Source organism: Staurois parvus, unplaced genomic scaffold (genome assembly GCF_062004578.1).
Source record: "Staurois parvus isolate SC_StPar_1 unplaced genomic scaffold, SC_StPar_1.0 ptg000562l, whole genome shotgun sequence".
Classification (NCBI taxonomy): Eukaryota; Metazoa; Chordata; class Amphibia; order Anura; family Ranidae; genus Staurois; species Staurois parvus.
The window spans coordinates 12,564,142-12,582,220 of NW_028318358.1; the positions used below are offsets into that span (position 1 = coordinate 12,564,142).

The 18,079-nt window shown below is 51.3% G+C and overlaps 1 protein-coding gene across 1 annotated transcript in view; it reads left to right on the top strand.

Annotated features, from left to right (window-relative positions):
• LOC149450854 (keratin, type II cytoskeletal cochleal-like) overlaps positions 1-18,079 on the top strand; it is a 59,136-nt gene that overhangs the window by 9,607 nt on the left and 31,450 nt on the right. The window contains exons 3-5 of the mRNA XM_089691358.1: positions 16,818-16,913; positions 17,003-17,161; positions 17,260-17,385. Of these exons, the coding sequence (XP_089547484.1) occupies positions 16,818-16,913; positions 17,003-17,161; positions 17,260-17,385 (381 nt within the window). The remainder of the gene's footprint in view (positions 1-16,817; positions 16,914-17,002; positions 17,162-17,259; positions 17,386-18,079) is intronic.

The window sequence follows — 18,079 nt, forward strand, 5'->3', positions numbered from 1 at the left end:
AATCTCTCGTTTCAACCCTTCCGTCCCCAACAGCTGTTGGAGATGTGGAACTTCAGATGGGTCCTTTCTCCACATTTGGTGGTCTTGTCCCAGTATCCAACCATTTTGGCAGGAGGTCCACAGGCTTGTAGTGTCTGTGACCACCTTGTCCCTAGCTTTCTCTCCAGAGCAGTTTCTTCTCCATCACTCCTCCCTGCCCAGGGGACAATATCTCAAATCTTTAGCCATGCATATGGTCAACGCAGCCAGACTCTGTCTTCCCACTCTTTGGGGCTCCACCCGCCCTCCCTCCATACGCGATTGGCTGATCCGTGTGGGTAAAATTGCGGAAATGGAAGAACTGATTGCGACTGCACTCGATTCCCCCACTAAATTCTCCCATACTTGGGCCTGCTGGACTCACTTTAAAACCACTCCTACGTACCGGTCCTTTATGGACCATCCAACCAACACGCCTGATTGAATACTAACCTCCATTGTATGTTACTCCACACTTTAGATAATTCGGTAGGCGACTTCCTCACCTTCAGGGCTTTATCCCCACCTACCTGCTCCGGTTAATAGACTTATGCTCGAATCCACCCATAGAAGACCCTTGGTGTTGACGACAATACAAACCCAGTTCGTCCCCCCCCCCTTCCCCCCCCCCTTTTTTTTTTTTTTCTCTTCTATCTCTTTCTTTTCTTGTTCTCCTTTTCTTTCGTCTTATCTTCCTGTTACACGCCCAGTCAACCACTGGGTTCCTCTTTAGAGAACATTAGGCATGCCATTGTCATACTTATCCTATTTACATTAGCGACCCTCACGACGATCTAAGCTTACTTACAGGCACCTTCACTCTAGTAAAACAACTAGCTTCGTCCTCAACGGTTGTGCTGCATCTACACTGCCTCCTTCTGCGGCGCTCCAATGAGAATTACATACTAAGGAGGTCCGACGCGATGACATTCCCATGCACACTACTATACTGCCTGAGTATTACAGACTTCCCCGTCATGGACTGGCACAACCATGTTCCATATGTGGTTCTTTGTAAGAATATTCCTACTTTTTCCCGGTATGCATTGCCAAATGTTGTATATGACTATCATTCGCATTTCTTTTGTATTATTATGCACTTTCTCAATAAACGTTTTTTTTTTGGTAAAAAAAAAATTAATAAACCCACTTTATGTGCCCCAAATGTAATTGCATACCCAGTTATTACCTTGTAAAAGTAGTGGTGACATCATTATTGTGTGGCATATAGCCTGTGCAGAATGCTGAGCTGTGGAAAGGACTCAACTGGTCCACCTTCTACAGACTGCCAGCAGAAAACTAGAGCAGGGGACAGATACAAGACCAGTCACCTAGCACAAAGAGAAAGCACAGAAGTGACCGATCTGCATTACAGGAAGCTTCACAAAGGAAAAGTTTCAAGCTGGATTACTGCACATATCTAGAAGAAATACACAAAATGCAAGTGAAAATACACATGCCTCTTGCATTTAGATACATACTGTATGCTTACCTGAGGGTTTAAAGCCTAAATTTAGTCTAAATTATAAACATAAAAATCAGCACAAGGCACATAACTTACATTTAGTATGATGTGTCCTTTGTGCTGATTCTTCTTAGTTTAGGAGAAATTTCTATCTTTATACAGTATAAGAATCCCACCCTTCCTCTGCCTTAAAGTTGGTTTTAAAGGCTAAAGTTTTTTTTTACCTTCATGCATTCTATGCATGAAGGTAAAAAACCTTGTGTATGCAGCCCCCCTGATACCTACCTGAGCCCCATTGTAATCCAGCGATGTGCACAAGAGCCTCAGCTCCCTTGGGACTCTCCCTCCTCATTGGCTGAGACAGCAGAGGAAACCATAGGCTTCCACTGCTGTCAATCACAGCCAGTGAGCATATGAGCCACGGCTCTGTGTGTGAACGGACAAGCAGAGCAGACTTTGGGAGTGAGCCTGCTTGGGTGCTCCCATAGGAAGCTGCTTGCTCTGGGGGCGCTCAACAGATGGGAGGGGCCAGGAGTGCCAGCGGGGGACCCAAGAAGAGGGAGATTGGAGCTGCTCTGTTCAAAGCCACTGCACAGAGCAGGAAAGTATAACTTTTTTTATTAAAAAAAATAAATTGCCTTTAATATCACATTAACCTTTCAGTGCAGCAGGGGTTAATACCACTGAGGGGTGGTCAGGAGCTCTCATCAAGGGAGCTTGACTATGCTCATCCTTTCTGCCCTACTGTGCCATTAATGTAAGCCTTACTACAGCTTCTATGAATGTGACAGGATCTCTGAATGGAGGATTAATAGCTCCACCCCTCCATTCATAGATCCTGAGTCACTAATAGAAGCTGTAGCATAACATGTATGAATGTCACAGCAGGGAGGAAAGAGAGGGATAGCCGAGCTCTTGACAGCTCCTCAGCTGTGCTAACCCCCATCACACCAGAAAATTATGGCGGTAAGGGCAAGTGGCGGTTAGGAAGGACAAAAAATTCTCCTAAATCAAGCAACAATCAGCAGAATGGATTCATCATACTAAATATAAGTTATATCCCTTATGCTAATTTCTTTGCTTGTAATTTAAGCTAAACATAGACTTTAAGCAAACATTTAAAAATGAAGTAAATGTAAAAACAACTCCTAGCCCAGCACCTCCCAGGCTTTATTGGAATTAGGAACAAAGTATAGTTCAAGAGGTTTTCTATCAAGACAGAAATATGGAAACTGCAGTTGCTTCCTGGTTTTTATAGATGCAAGCTTTCAGAAGGTGATTTTCCTAGCTATTCTACCTACTGAGTTATTGACATTAAAGAAGAATACAGCCAGGGACAAATGCTTGGGACCTATTCCCCCCCACCTATTAACTCACTATTTGCCAGTAATGCAGGCCATACATGGGTAGAATCAGGGGCGGACTGACAACTCATGGGGCCCCCGGGCAATAGGGGATCATGGGGCCCCTGTGTCCTTGCCCAAACTCAAAAAAGCCTATGAAAAGGTACCAGGGGCATCTCATGGGGCCCCCTACAGACCCTGGGCCCTCGGGCAGTGCCTGAGTTTTCAAATGGTCAGTCCACCCCTGGGTAGAATTATGATCTAATTCTCTTAAGAAAATCTGAAATTTTGTGCATTTTTTAATCCGATGGTGCCACCATTGATTTTGAAATTCGACCAACCAAGCCTAAAATTGGACTTCATGTTACTACAGAACAGAATTTTTTTTGGCTGGGAATCTTCTTTTCTTTCCAGGTCATAGCTCATGCTCATTTCTTTTTCAATTATGTTTCTTGCACAATTCTCCCATCACTGATTAGAAATTCGTTAGTTCTTTAAAAAATTTCCAACATGTCCTGTCACTCAAATTCGATGGCCGCACAAAAATCAGCCAATGCTGCGGCCCATTATTGGTGCGAATTCGAAAGAAAACTCTTAGTTATAGTTTTCTAAAGAACATTTGTCTGGAATTCAACACATGTATGGCCTGCATAAGACTGCTCATCATAACTAAGGGTCAAATGGGAATTTGGGAGACTTGAACTGGCAGGGAAAGAACCTGGGTGTTTATGTCTGTGGCAAGCTGCCATGAATTTGGGGCACTGAATCACTGAGGGACCTAACAATCATAAGTACAGATACCCACTGATGTCCCAGGAATATTTAAAGTGGAAGTAAACTTGAAGAAAAAACTCCCCCTGCAAGGCATGTTATAATGTGCTAGTAATCACTGCATACTAGCACATTATGAAAGACTTACCTTTAAACAAAGCCCTCCAGTGGTGAGCTGTTACAGCTAAAGAGGTGGTCTTCACCAGTCTTCCTTCCAGGTTTGCAGGCTGCAACCACTTGACTAGCCCAACCGTAATGGCATCACTCGCATGCATGCACATAGGACATCACCGGCTGACACTCACTAGAATATCTCCTAAATGGTGCACATTTAGGAGATATTCATTTTACCTACAGGTGAGCTTTGTTATAAGCTTACCTGTAGGTAGAAATTAAAAAGAGTTTACTACCACTTTAAGGTATTTAGTTTACACTTGAATTTTGCCTAATAGAAAATGTTATTACTAAAATGTTACTAATAGAGATGAGCGAATCGAACTAGGCGAAGTGGAATTCGTTTCGAATATTAGGAAAATTTCGATTTGCGCCGAATCTGAAAATTAGCAGACTTCGGATGCGCGAATCAAAATTTTTCCTAAAATGGCGGCGACATGTGCGGCGACGGAGCGGGGATCTCTGGGAAGGCGCGCAGACAAGGTGCACTGACCCATAATGCATTCATTCATGACATGTGATCGCATTAGCCAATCAGCAGCCAGCCAGCCAGCACTGTGTAATGGTCGAGCTATAAATTGCGGCCATTTTAGAATTCTCCATTAGCCTCCAGTCATTCAAGAGAGGCAGACCTGTCTGTGTAACAGAATCGTTACTTAGGGACACAGAACCGTTACTTAGGGACACAGATCCGTTACTTAGGGACACAGAACCGTTACTTAGGGACACAGATCCGTTACTTAGGGACACAGAACCGTTACTTAGGGCCACAGAATCGTTACTTAGGGACACAGAACCGTTACTTAGGGCCACAGAATCGTTACTTAGGGCCACAGAACCGTTACTTAGGGCCACAGAACCGTTACTTAGGGCCACACAATCGTTACTTAGGGACACAGAACCGTTACTTAGGGACACAGAACCGTTACTTAGGGACACAGATTTGTTACTCAGGGACAGACACAGAATTGTTACTCAGGGACAGACACAGAATTGTTACTCAGGGACAGACACAGAATTGTTACTCAGGGACAGACACAGAATTGTTACTGAGGGACACAGAATTGTTACTCAGGGACAGACACAGAATTGTTACTCAGGGACAGACACAGAATTGTTACTCAGGAACAGACACAGAATTGTTACTCAGGGACAGACACAGAATTGTTACTGAGGGACACAGAATTGTTACTGAGGGACACAGAATTGTTACTCAGGGACAGACACAGAATAGTTACTGAGGGACACAGAATAGTTACTGAGGGACACAGAATAGTTACTGAGGGACACAGAATTGTTACTGAGGGACACAGAATTGTTACTGAGGGACAGACACAGAATTGTTACTGAGGGACACAGAATTGTTACTCAGGGACAGACACAGAATTGTTACTGAGGGACAGACACAGAATTGATACTGAGGGACACAGAATTGTTACTCAGGGACACAGAATTGTTACTGAGGGACAGACACAGAATTGTTACTGAGGGACAGACACAGAATTGTTACTGAGGGACACAGAATTGTTACTGAGGGACACAGAATTGTTACTCAGGGACAGACACAGAATTGTTACTGAGGGACACAGAATTGTTACTCAGGGACACAGAATTGTTACTGAGGGACAGACACATAATTGTTACTGAGGGACACAGAATTGTTACTGAGGGACACAGAATTGTTACTGAGGGACACAGAATTGTTACTCAGGGACACAGAATTGTTACTGAGGGACACAGAATTGTTACTGAGGGACACAGAATTGTTACTCAGGGACAGACACAGAATTGTTACTGAGGGACACAGAATTGTTACTGAGGGACAGACACAGAATTGTTACTCACGAACAGACACAGAATTATTACTGAGGGACACAGAATTGTTACTGAGGGACACAGAATTGTTACTGAGAGACACAGAATTGTTACTGAGGGACACAGAATTGTTACTCAGGGACAGACACATAATTGTTACTGAGGGACACAGAATTGTTACTGAGGGACACAGAATTGTTACTGAGGGACACAGAATTGTTACTGAGGGACACAGAATTGTTACTCAGGGACAGACACAGAATTGTTACTGAGGGACACAGAATTGTTACTGAGGGACACAGAATTGTTACTCAGGGACAGACACAGAATTGTTACTCAGGGTGAGGCACAGAATTGTTACTGAGGGACACAGAATTGTTACTGAGGGACACAGAATTGTTACTGAGGGACACAGAATTGTTACTGAGGGACACAGAATTGTTACTCAGGGACAGACACATAATTGTTACTGAGGGACACAGAATTGTTACTGAGGGACACAGAATTGTTACTGAGGGACACAGAATTGTTACTCAGGGACAGACACAGAATTGTTACTGAGGGACACAGAATTGTTACTCAGGGACACAGAATTGTTACTCAGGGACAGACACAGAATTGTTACTGAGGGACAGACACAGAATTGTTACTGAGGGACACAGAATTGTTACTGAGGGACACAGAATTGTTACTGAGGGACACAGAATTGTTACTGAGGGACACAGAATTGTTACTCAGGGACAAAGAATCGTTGAATTAAAGAGTATGTCAGACAACATGCAGAGGAGGCAATGTTTTAGGAGCGAGCAGACGTGGCAGCAGAGGAAGGGGTCGAGGCAGCACTAGTCGCAGCCAGAGGCCAGTGCTCCCGGTGTCATCCAGTGGTCGTGTCTCCACCGACAACCCTGCCGTCATCGATTGGTTGGCTCGGTCGTCTTCCTCTTCCCAGGTCACCTCTGACACCTACAGCCAACGGTCGGTGTGTACGTCAGACACAAACGTTAGTTGGCATGGCCCGGGAGCAAGCCCACTGAAATCACGTGTCCTCTACCTGCCCCTGTCCTTTGCTGTTCCCTCACCAAGCGAAGTATCGCATGCTGTGGGCTCAGCCCCACTGTACAGTGAGGAAGAGCTAACAGAGGGCGGTCAGGAACGGGGGGAGACATCCGCCTCTTCAGCAGCCAGGCGAAGAAGTACTGGCGAGGAGAGTGGCTCGGTAGCCGGTCTAGAGACAGGTCTGTCTCCTGACCCACACGCAGCCGAGGGGGCTAGTAGTGAGGCGGAGACCCTAATTGATAATGAGCAGGCTGATCGCACTTGGCAGCCTCGTCGTCATCAGGCAATTTCTTCCGCATCATCAGGAGAAGAGGGTGCCAGCTTGGCAGCGAGCAAAACAGTCGGTGGGTTGCCCAGGAGGCAGCAGGGTCGCAGCAGTGTCAGTGGAGGCAAACGGCCACGGAGTAGAGCACCAGCTCCACTGCAGCCTACCACCACGGCCAGTAGTGGTGCCGGTGTGCACGGAGGAAGTAGCAGTCAGCCAGTGAGGAGTAGCGGGGGCAAAGTTTCCTACTCTGCGGTGTGGCAATTTTTCCTCAAGCCGCCCGAGGAAGTAAACGTAGCCGTATGTCGACTATGTGGCCAGAAAGTCAAGCGTGGCCAGGGGGCCCATGTTGGGACTACAGCGTTGCGTCAGCATATGCAGCGTCGCCATTTGGTGGCCAGGGAAAACCGTGATAAAGATACGGCGGATCTGCCTGCCCCAGCCCCCGCTCCATCACCCGCTCCGTTACTTGCTCCGTCACCCGACGTCAATCGCCCTCTATCAGCCAGTCAAGGCTCCAACACCTCTGCTGAGGGGAGTTGTCGCTCGTTGGCATCTTCCGCTCGTTCAGATGCTCCTTCTCCTGCTACTCCTCTTCACGGATTCCGTCAGCAGTCTTTCTTGGAATCCGTTTCCAAGAGACAACAGTTTGCGAGCACGCACCCGACGGTGCAAAAGCTGAACGTCCTCCTGTCCAAGTTGCTGGTGCTGCAGTCCCTCCCTTTCCAAGTGGTGGACTCAGCACCTTTCCGAGAAATGATGGCTTGTGCCGCGCCGCGGTGGAGAGTGCCAAGCCGGAATTTCTTCGCGAAAAAGGCAGTGCCAGCCCTGCATTCACATGTAGAAGAGATGGTGGGCCAGTCTTTGAGCATGTCGGTCTCTGCCAAAGTGCACGGCAGCGCCGACGTGTGGAGCTGTAACTACGGTCAGGGACAGTACATGTCATTTACGGCACACTGGGTGAATGTGGTGCTGGCACAGTCGCACCAGCAACTTGGACAGGTCACGACGCTTTTGCCTCCACGTTTGCACGTCCTTGGTCCAGCAAACATGTCCGCCTCTACCACCTCTTCTTCCGCCGTGTCCTCAGCCGCCACCCCCGTGCCAAGTCCCATTACCGGACCGGCATATCACATGTACAGGGTGCAACGGTGTCACGCTGTGCTGCACCTGGTATGCCTTGGCGAACGTAGTCACACAGGGGAGGAACTTCTGAGTGTAATGAACAGAGAAATCGACAGATGGCTGTCTCCGCGCAAACTGAAAATCGGAACCATGTTGACCGACAACGGAAAGAACATGGTGTCTGCTCTGCGTCAAGGAAGGTTGTGCCATGCGCCATGCATGGCTCACGTGTTCAATCTGGTTGTCAAGCGGTTCCTAAAATCCATCATCCCACTGCAAGACATCCTTAAAATGTCACGTAAACTTTGCATGCATTTCAGCCATTCCTACACCGCAAAGCACACCCTCCTTGAGCTGCAGCGGCAGAACGGAATTCCACAGCATCGCCTGATCTGCGACGTTGCAACAAGGTGGAATTCAACCCTACACATGTTAGACCGCCTTTACGAACAGTGAAAGGCCATCACCGATTTCCTGATGTTACAAGCGGATAAAGGTACTCCCCTGTGTAACTTAGATGTCAGCCATTGGCAGCTCATGCGTGACACCTGCCACTTGCTCAGGCCCTTTGAGGAGGCCACGCTATTCGTGAGTCGGCAGGACTATGGGATGAACGACGTCATTCCTCTGTTGCACGTCCTGGAACAAATGCTGTTAACAATGGCTGGTCAGGGTGCGGTAGACGTGGCGCACAGATCTCAATGCCACATGACCCCTGTGGGGGCAGGACAGGAAGAAGAGGAGGAGGTAGAGGAGGACATTGGTGCTCAGGAATTATTGAGTGAAATGGGTGGTTTTTCCACTCAGCGGACAGGAGTGGAGGAGCAGGAGCATCTGGTAGAGGAGGAGGAGGAGGAGACAGAGGACCCAGACGCACCGTGGCAGTATGCTGTGGAGATGGAGGCAGGGAGTCCCTCGCATTCCTTGGCACAAATGGCCCATAGCATGCTCGGTTGCTTGCGTAGCGACAGCAGAATAATAACCATCAGACAGAGGGATGACTTTTGGCTGTCCACCTTGTTGGACCCTCGCTACCGTTCCAAAATGGTGGCCTTTTTCACACCTGCTAAGAAGGAGGCCAAAATAACGTACTATAAAAACCACCTATGTAGTCAGTTGGTCTCTGCCTTTGTGCGCCAACGTCCATCCTCAGACACTGTGGGCCCTGTGCGCTCGCGTTCCGCTGCCATGGCAGCAAGGGTGGGGTGGTAGGAGCAGTGGCAGCTCCACCAGCATCGGCTGCCTCAGTCTGCAGTCGATGATGAGTAGCTTTCTTCACCAGCGCAGTGAGGAAACTACTGACCAGCCGCAGCAGCAGCATCAGGTGGACCTAGAGCAGGAGCTCAAACAACAGGCTTTGGCCTACTTGGACAGCACCCTGCCAACCGAGGTAGACAATCCCCTTGACTACTGGGCAACGAAACTTGACCTTTGGCCCCAACTAGCTGAATTTGCCCTTGAAAGGCTGTCATGCCCGGCCAGTAGCGTGGCATCGGAGCGCGTGTTTAGTGCGGCAGGAGGTATTGTAACTCCGCGGAGGACACGACTGTCCACCCAAAGTGTGGAGAGACTCACGTTTGTGAAAATGAATCAGGCGTGGATTAGTCTGGATTTCAAACCACCAGTTCCTGACACAACTGACTAAATCCGCCATGAATCATGCCCCTGTTATGTGCCACTTTCAGGTCTCCTCACACTGCTGGTGCTGTCCATTTTGTCATAGGGTGCTGGCAGATTACGGGCCTCCCATTGCTGCTGCCAGGCCTGTAATCTGCCATGGGCCCCCGTACCGCCTCCTCATGCTGCTGCCAGGTCCACAGTGTCTCATGGGTACCTGTACGGCCTCCCATTGCTGCTGTCTCCATCGCCACACTCTGCCATGTGCCACTTTCAGGTCTCCTCACACTGCTGCTGGGTTCCATTTTGTCATAGGTTGCTGGCAGATTACGGGCGTCTCCCATTGCTGCTGCCAGGCCTGTAATCTGCCATGGGCCCATGTACGGCCTCCTCATGCTGCTGCCAGGTCCACAGTGTCTCATGGGTCCCTGTACCGCCTCCCATTGCTGCTGTCTCCATCGCCACACTCTGCCATGTGCCACTTTCAGGTCTCCTCACACTGCTTCTGGGTTCCATTTTGTCATAGGTTGCTGGCAGATTACGGGCGTCTCCCATTGCTGCTGCCAGGCCTGTAATCTGCCATGGGCCCCTGTACCGCCTCCTCATGCTGCTGCCAGGTCCAGAGTGTCTCATGGGTACCTGTACGGCCTCCCATTGCTGCTGTCTCCATCGTCACACTCTGCCATGTGCCACTTTCAGGTCTCCTCACACTGCTGCTGGGTTCCATTTTGTCATAGGTTGCTGGCAGATTACGGGCGTCTCCCATTGCTGCTGCCAGGCCCCTAATCTGCCATGGGCCCCTGTACCGCCTCCTCATGCTGCTGCCAGGTCCAAAGTGTCTCATGGGTCCCTGTACCGCCTCCCATTGCTGCTGTCTCCATCGCCACACTCTGCCATGTGCCACTTTCAGGTCTCCTCACACTGCTGCTGGGTTCCATTTTGTCATAGGTTGCTGGCAGATTACGGGCGTCTCCCATTGCTGCTGCCAGGCCTGTAATCTGCCATGGGCCCCTGTACCGCCTCCTCATGCTGCTGCCAGGTCCACAGTGTCTCATGGGTCCCTGTACCGCCTCCCATTGCTGCTGTCTCCATCGTCACACTCTGCCATGTGCCACTTTCAGGTCTCCTCACACTGCTGGTGTGTTCCATTTTGTCATAGGGTGCTGGCAGATTACGGGCCTCCCATAGCTGCTGCCAGGCCCCTAATCTGCCATGGGCCCCTGTACCGCCTCCTCATGCTGCTGCCAGGTCCACAGTGTGTCATGGGTCCCTGTACCGCCTCCCATTGCTGCTGTCTCCATCGTCACACTCTGCCATGTGCCACTTTCAGGTCTCCTCACACTGCTGCTGGGTTCCATTTTGTCATAGAGTGCTGGCAGATTACGGGTGTCTCCCATTGCTGCTGCCAGGCCCCTAATATGCCATGGGCCCCTGTACCGCCTCCTCATGCTGCTGCCAGGTCCACAGTGTGTCATGCCATGTGCCACTTTCAGGTCTCCTCACACTGCTGGTGTGTTCCATTTTGTCATAGAGTGCTGGCAGATTACGGGCCTCCCATTGCTGCTGCCAGGCCCCTAATCTGCCATGGGCCCCTGTACCGCCTCCTCATGCTGCTGCCAGGTCCACAGTGTCTCATGGGTCCCTGTACCGCCTCCCATTGCTGCTGTCTCCATCGCCACACTCTGCCATGTGCCACTTTCAGGTCTCCTCACACTGCTGCTGGGTTCCATTTTGTCATAGAGTGCTGGCAGATTACGGGCGTCTCCCATTGCTGCTGCCAGGCCCCTAATCTGCCATGGGCCCCTGTACCGCCTCCTCATGCTGCTGCCAGGTCCACAGTGTGTCATGCCATGTGCCACTTTCAGGTCTCCTCACACTGCTGGTGTGTTCCATTTTGTCATAGAGTGCTGGCAGATTACGGGCCTCCCATTGCTGCTGCCAGGCCCCTAATCTGCCATGGGCCCCTGTACCGCCTCCTCATGCTGCTGCCAGGTCCACAGTGTGTCATGGGTCCCTGTACGGCCTCCCATTGCTGCTGTCTCCATCGCCACACTCTGCCATGTGCCACTTTCAGGCCTCCTCACACTGCTGCTGGGTTCCATTTTGTCATAGGGTGCTGGCAGATTACGGGCCTCCCATAGCTGCTGCCAGGCCCCTAATCTGTCATGGGCCCCTGTACCGCCTCCTCATGCTGCTGCCAGGTCCACAGTGTGTCATGGGTCCCTGTACGGCCTCCCATTGCTGCTGTCTCCATCGTCACACTCTGCCATGTGCCACTTTCAGGTCTCCTCACACTGCTGCTGGGTTCCATTTTGTCATAGGTTGCTGGCAGATTACGGGCGTCTCCCATTGCTGCTGCCAGGCCTGTAATCTGCCATGGGCCCCTGTACCGCCTCCTCATGCTGCTGCCAGGTCCACAGTGTCTCATGGGTCCCTGTACCGCCTCCCATTGCTGCTGTCTCCATCGTCACACTCTGCCATGTGCCACTTTCAGGTCTCCTCAAACTGCTGCTGGGTTCCATTTTGTCATAGAGTGCTGGCAGATTACGGGCGTCTCCCATTGCTGCTGCCAGGCCTGTAATCTGCCATGGGCCCCTGTACCGCCTCCTCATGCTGCTGCCAGGTCCACAGTGTCTCATGGGTCCCTGTACCGCCTCCCATTGCTGCTGTCTCCATCGTCACACTCTGCCATGTGCCACTTTCAGGTCTCCTCACACTGCTGCTGGGTTCCATTTTGTCATAGAGTGCTGGCAGATTACGGGCGTCTCCCATTGCTGCTGCCAGGCCTGTAATCTGCCATGGGCCCCTGTACCGCCTCCTCATGCTGCTGCCAGGTCCACAGTGTCTCATGGGTCCCTGTACGGCCTCCCATTGCTGCTGTCTCCATTGCCACACTCTGCCATGTGCCACTTTCAGGTCTCCTCACACTGCTGCTGGGTTCCATTTTGTCATAGGTTGCTGGCAGATTACGGGCCTCCCATTGCTGCTGCCAGGCCTGTAATCTGCCATGGGCCCCTGTACCGCCTCCGCATGCTGCTGCCAGGTCCACAGTGTCTCATGGGTCCCTGTACCGCCTCCCATTGCTGCTGTCTCCATCGCCACACTCTGCCATGTGCCACTTTCAGGTCTCCTCACACTGCTGCTGGGTTCCATTTTGTCATAGAGTGCTGGCAGATTACGGGCGTCTCCCATTGCTGCTGCCAGGCCCCTAATCTGCCATGGGCCCCTGTACCGCCTCCTCATGCTGCTGCCAGGTCCACAGTGTGTCATGCCATGTGCCACTTTCAGGTCTCCTCACACTGCTTGTGTGTTCCATTTTGTCATAGAGTGCTGGCAGATTACGGGCCTCCCATTGCTGCTGCCAGGCCCCTAATCTGCCATGGGCCCCTGTACCGCCTCCTCATGCTGCTGCCAGGTCCACAGTGTCTCATGGGTCCCTGTACGGCCTCCCATTGCTGCTGTCTCCATCGTCACACTCTGCCATGTGCCACTTTCAGGTCTCCTCACACTGCTGCTGGGTTCCATTTTGTCATAGGGTGCTGGCAGATTACGGGCCTCCCATTGCTGCTGCCAGGCCCCTAATCTGCCATGGGCCCCTGTACCACCTCCTCTTGCTGCTGCCAGGTCCACAGTGTCTCATGGGTCCCTGTACCGCCTCCCATTGCTGCTGTCTCCATCGCCACACTCTGCCATGTGCCACTTTCAGGTCTCCTCACACTGCTGCTGGGTTCCATTTTGTCATAGAGTGCTGGCAGATTACGGGCGTCTCCCATTGCTGCTGCCAGGCCCCTAATCTGCCATGGGCCCCTGTACCGCCTCCTCATGCTGCTGCCAGGTCCACAGTGTGTCATGCCATGTGCCACTTTCAGGTCTCCTCACACTGCTGGTGTGTTCCATTTTGTCATAGAGTGCTGGCAGATTACGGGCCTCCCATTGCTGCTGCCAGGCCCCTAATCTGCCATGGGCCCCTGTACCGCCTCCTCATGCTGCTGCCAGGTCCACAGTGTCTCATGGGTCCCTGTACCGCCTCCCATTGCTGCTGTCTCCATCGCCACACTCTGCCATGTGCCACTTTCAGGTCTCCTCACACTGCTGCTGGGTTCCATTTTGTCATAGCGTGCTGGCAGATTACGGGCCTCCCATAGCTGCTGCCAGGCCCCTAATCTGTCATGGGCCCCTGTACCGCCTCCTCATGCTGCTGCCAGGTCCACAGTGTGTCATGGGTCCCTGTACGGCCTCCCATTGCTGCTGTCTCCATCGTAACACTCTGCCATGTGCCACTTTCAGGTCTCCTCACACTGCTGCTGGGTTCCATTTTGTCATAGGTTGCTGGCAGATTACGGGCGTCTCCCATTGCTGCTGCCAGGCCTGTAATCTGCCATGGGCCCCTGTACCGCCTCCTCATGCTGCTGCCAGGTCCACAGTGTCTCATGGGTCCCTGTACCGCCTCCCATTGCTGCTGTCTCCATCGTCACACTCTGCCATGTGCCACTTTCAAGTCTCCTCACACTGCTGCTGGGTTCCATTTTGTCATAGAGTGCTGGCAGATTACGGGCGTCTCCCATTGCTGCTGCCAGGCCTGTAATCTGCCATGGGCCCCTGTACCGCCTCCTCATGCTGCTGCCAGGTCCACAGTGTCTCATGGGTCCCTGTACCGCCTTTCATTGCTGCTGTCTCCATCGTCACACTCTGCCATGTGCCACTTTCAGGTCTCCTCACACTGCTGCTGGGTTCCATTTTGTCATAGGGTGCTGGCAGATTACGGGCCTCCCATTGCTGCTGCCAGGCCCCTAATCTGCCATGGGCCCCCGTACCGACTCCTCATGCTGCTGCCAGGCCCCTAATCTGCCATGGGCCCCTGTACCGCCTCCTCATGCTGCTGCCAGGTCCACAGTGTCTCATGGGTCTTTGTACCGCCTCCCTTTGCTGCTGTCTCCATCGCCACACTCTGCCATGTGCCACTTTCAGGTCTCCTCACACTGCTGGTGGGTTTCCATTTTGTCATAGGGTGCTGTATGGCCTCCCATTGCTGCTGCCAGGCCCGTAATCTGCCATGGGCCCCCGTACCGACTCCTCATGCTGCTGCCAGGCCCGTAATCTGTCATGCGCCTCTGTACCGCCTCCTCATGCTGCTTCCAGGTCCAGAGTGTGTCATGGGCCCCCGTACCGACTCCTCATGCTGCTGCCAGGCCCGTAATCTGTCATGGGCCCCTGTACCGCCTCCTCATGCTGCTGCCAGGTCCAGAGTGTGTCATGGGTCCCTGTACGGCCTCCCATTGCTGCTGCCAGGCCCTTAATCTGCCATGGGCCCCCGTACCGACTCCTCATGCTGCTGCCAGGCCCGTAATCTGCCATGGGCCCCTGTACCGCCTCCTCATGCTGCTGCCAGGTCCACAGTGTGTCATGGGTCCCTGTACGGCCTCCCATTGCTGCTGCCAGGCCCGTAATCTGCCATGGGCCCCCGTACCGACTCCTCATGCTGCTGCCAGGCCCGTAATCTGTCATGGGCCCCTGTACCGCCTCCTCATGCTGCTGCCAGGTCCACAGTGTCTCATGGGTCCCTGTACCGCCTACCATTGCTGCTGTCTCCATCGCCACACTCTGCCATGTGCCACTTTCAGGTCTCCTCACACTGCCGTTGGGTTCCATTTTGTCATAGAGTGCTGGCAGATTACGGGCCTCCCATTGCTGCTGCCAGGCCCCTAATCTGCCATGGGCCCCTGTACCGCCTCCTCATGCTGCTGCCAGGTCCACAGTGTCTCATGGGTCCCTGTACCGCCTCCCATTGCTGCTGTCTCCATCGCCACACTCTGCCATGTGCCACTTTCAGGTCTCCTCACACTGCTGGTGGGTTTCCATTTTGTCATAGGGTGCTGTATGGCCTCCCATTGCTGCTGCCAGGCCCGTAATCTGCCATGGGCCCCCGTACCGACTCCTCATGCTGCTGCCAGGCCCGTAATCTGTCATGGGCCCCTGTTGTCGCTTGTTGGCATATTCCGCTCGTTCAGATGCTCCTTCTCCTGCTACTCCTCTTCACGGATTCCGTCAGCAGTCTTTCTTGGAATCCGTTTCCAAGAGACAACAGTTTGCGAGCACGCACCCGACGGTGCAGAAGCTGAACGTCCTCCTGTCCAAGTTGCTGCTGCCAGGCCCGTAATATGTCATGCGCCCCTGTACTGCCTCCTCATGCTGCTGCCAGGTCCAGAGTGTGTCATGGGCCCCCGTACCGACTCCTCATGCTGCTGCCAGGCTCGTAATCTGTCATGGGCCCCTGTACCACCTCCTCATGCTGCTGCCAGGTCCAGAGTGTGTCATGGGTCCCTGTACGGCCTCCCATTGCTGCTGCCAGGCCCGTAATCTGCCATGGGCCCCGTACCGACTCCTCATGCTGCTGCCAGGCCCGTAATCTGTCATGGGCCCCTGTACCGCCTCCTCATGCTGCTGCCAGGTCCACAGTGTGTCATGGGTCCCTGTACGGCCTCCCATTGCTGCTGTCTCCATCGCCACACTCTGCCATGTGCCACTTTCAGGTCTCCTCACACTGCTGCTGGGTTCCATTTTGTCATAGGGTGACACACTGCTGGTGGGTTCCATTTTGTCATAGGGTGCTGTATGGCCTCCCATTGCTGCTGCCTCCACCGCCACACTGTGGCTCCACACTCTGGTTTTGGCCCCGTGACTGCCCAAATGAGTGAAGTGTGCGGTGATTCTAAGATCGACGGCACTCATCTGCATGTCATACTGACTGACAGTATTATTTCTCTTCCCCAGCAGACTCCAAGGGCATTTAAATTAAAGGTACAGTGTTCTGCACTAATATAAAGGCTCTCTGAAGCCTAGAAACACCCTTTTATAAGTTAAATTCGCAGCGAATATATATTCGACTCGAATCAAATTTTTTTCACGAATTTGCCGAATCAGTCGAATCGAATTTTTGAATAATTCGCTCATCTCTAGTTACTAACATAGTTCCATCTTGGATTGTAAACCACTGTCGCTACCTGCAATACAAACTATTATTTTTCATTAATACATCTTTTGACTAGAGATGGCAAATAGCATTTTTCTATGTTATTACATTACATTGTAATTATTTCAGCTTTGTGCATGTTCTCTTTTGAATATATCAGTTTTTTGTCAAAACCCATCTAACTGATGTTAATTGTAGGATGTTGATGCTGCATCTATGAACAAAGTTGATGATGAAGCAAAGATTTATTCCCTGCTCGATGAAATTAGATTCCTGAAGAGTCTGTATGAAGCGGTAAAACTCTATTAGCTTATTGATAAAGGATTCTTAACTGTTAATGATTTTTCCCTAGTATCAATATTTGGATACTATCTGTTTTGCAGGAGATGAAGGAGCTCCAGGCTCAGATCTCAGAAAGTTCGGTCACTGCGTCCATGGACAACAGAATAGACCTGGACAGCGTAAATGCTGTGGTCACAGCTCAACATGAAGGCTTTGCCAACAAAAGCAAAGCTGAGAAAGAGGTCATGTACCAGTCAAGGGTATGTCTAATATAGTGACTGCTATATGCACAATAAGCTCCTTATGTAGCACAAATGCCAGTGGAAAGAACATAACATGGTGAATTTTTTTTCTGTAGTTTGAGGAGTTGCACATGGCATCTGCCAGAACCAGAAATGATCTTCAGAACATTAAAAATGAGATCATTGAGCTCAATCGAACAATTAAAAAACTTAAGGAAGAGATTGAATGTGCCAAATATAAGGTAAAAATTTATTTTTTTTGATGGAAGAATAGTAAAATGGAATTTCACCTATACAATTCATAGGTCTTTTAAATACACATTTGATATCCAGTACACACAGCATATATGAACTTTTTACACTAATTTGCTTTAATCCTCCTTTTGTTTCACTTACCCATTCCACACTGCATCACCAGAATGGTGGCATCATTATTTACTAATACACCTGTAGCACTACCCCATAGGAGCCTATCAGGGAACGAGAAGATTGCCGCAGAGCATGAATCTGCGCATGCGCAGGATTCTGACAAGGCATACAGGCAGGCGGGCACTAGGAGCCAGACGCACCTGTCACCGATGATGGCGCAGGCACGCCTGTCGAGGCTGGGCGGGCTATTTAAAGAGCACCTCGGTGCTGATTCAGTGCTGACTGGTCTTTCAGCTCCCCCCCATGTCCTGCTAGTTCCTGATGTTCCCTTTGTTGCTGACCCGGCTTGTTCCTGACCCGACTCCAATTGCTCTCCTGCTCCTGGTTCCTGACTTCGGCTCTGCTCCTGATCTTGGCTTTCTCTTCTGATTCGGTACTGCGCTGCCTGACTGTTTATCACCCTGGCTTGTCTGACCCTGCTCCAGTCCTGTTCCTGGCTACCTACATTGGTCTGCTGCACATCTGGCAATCCACAGAACCTGCCTGCTCTATTGCTACTGTGCCCTA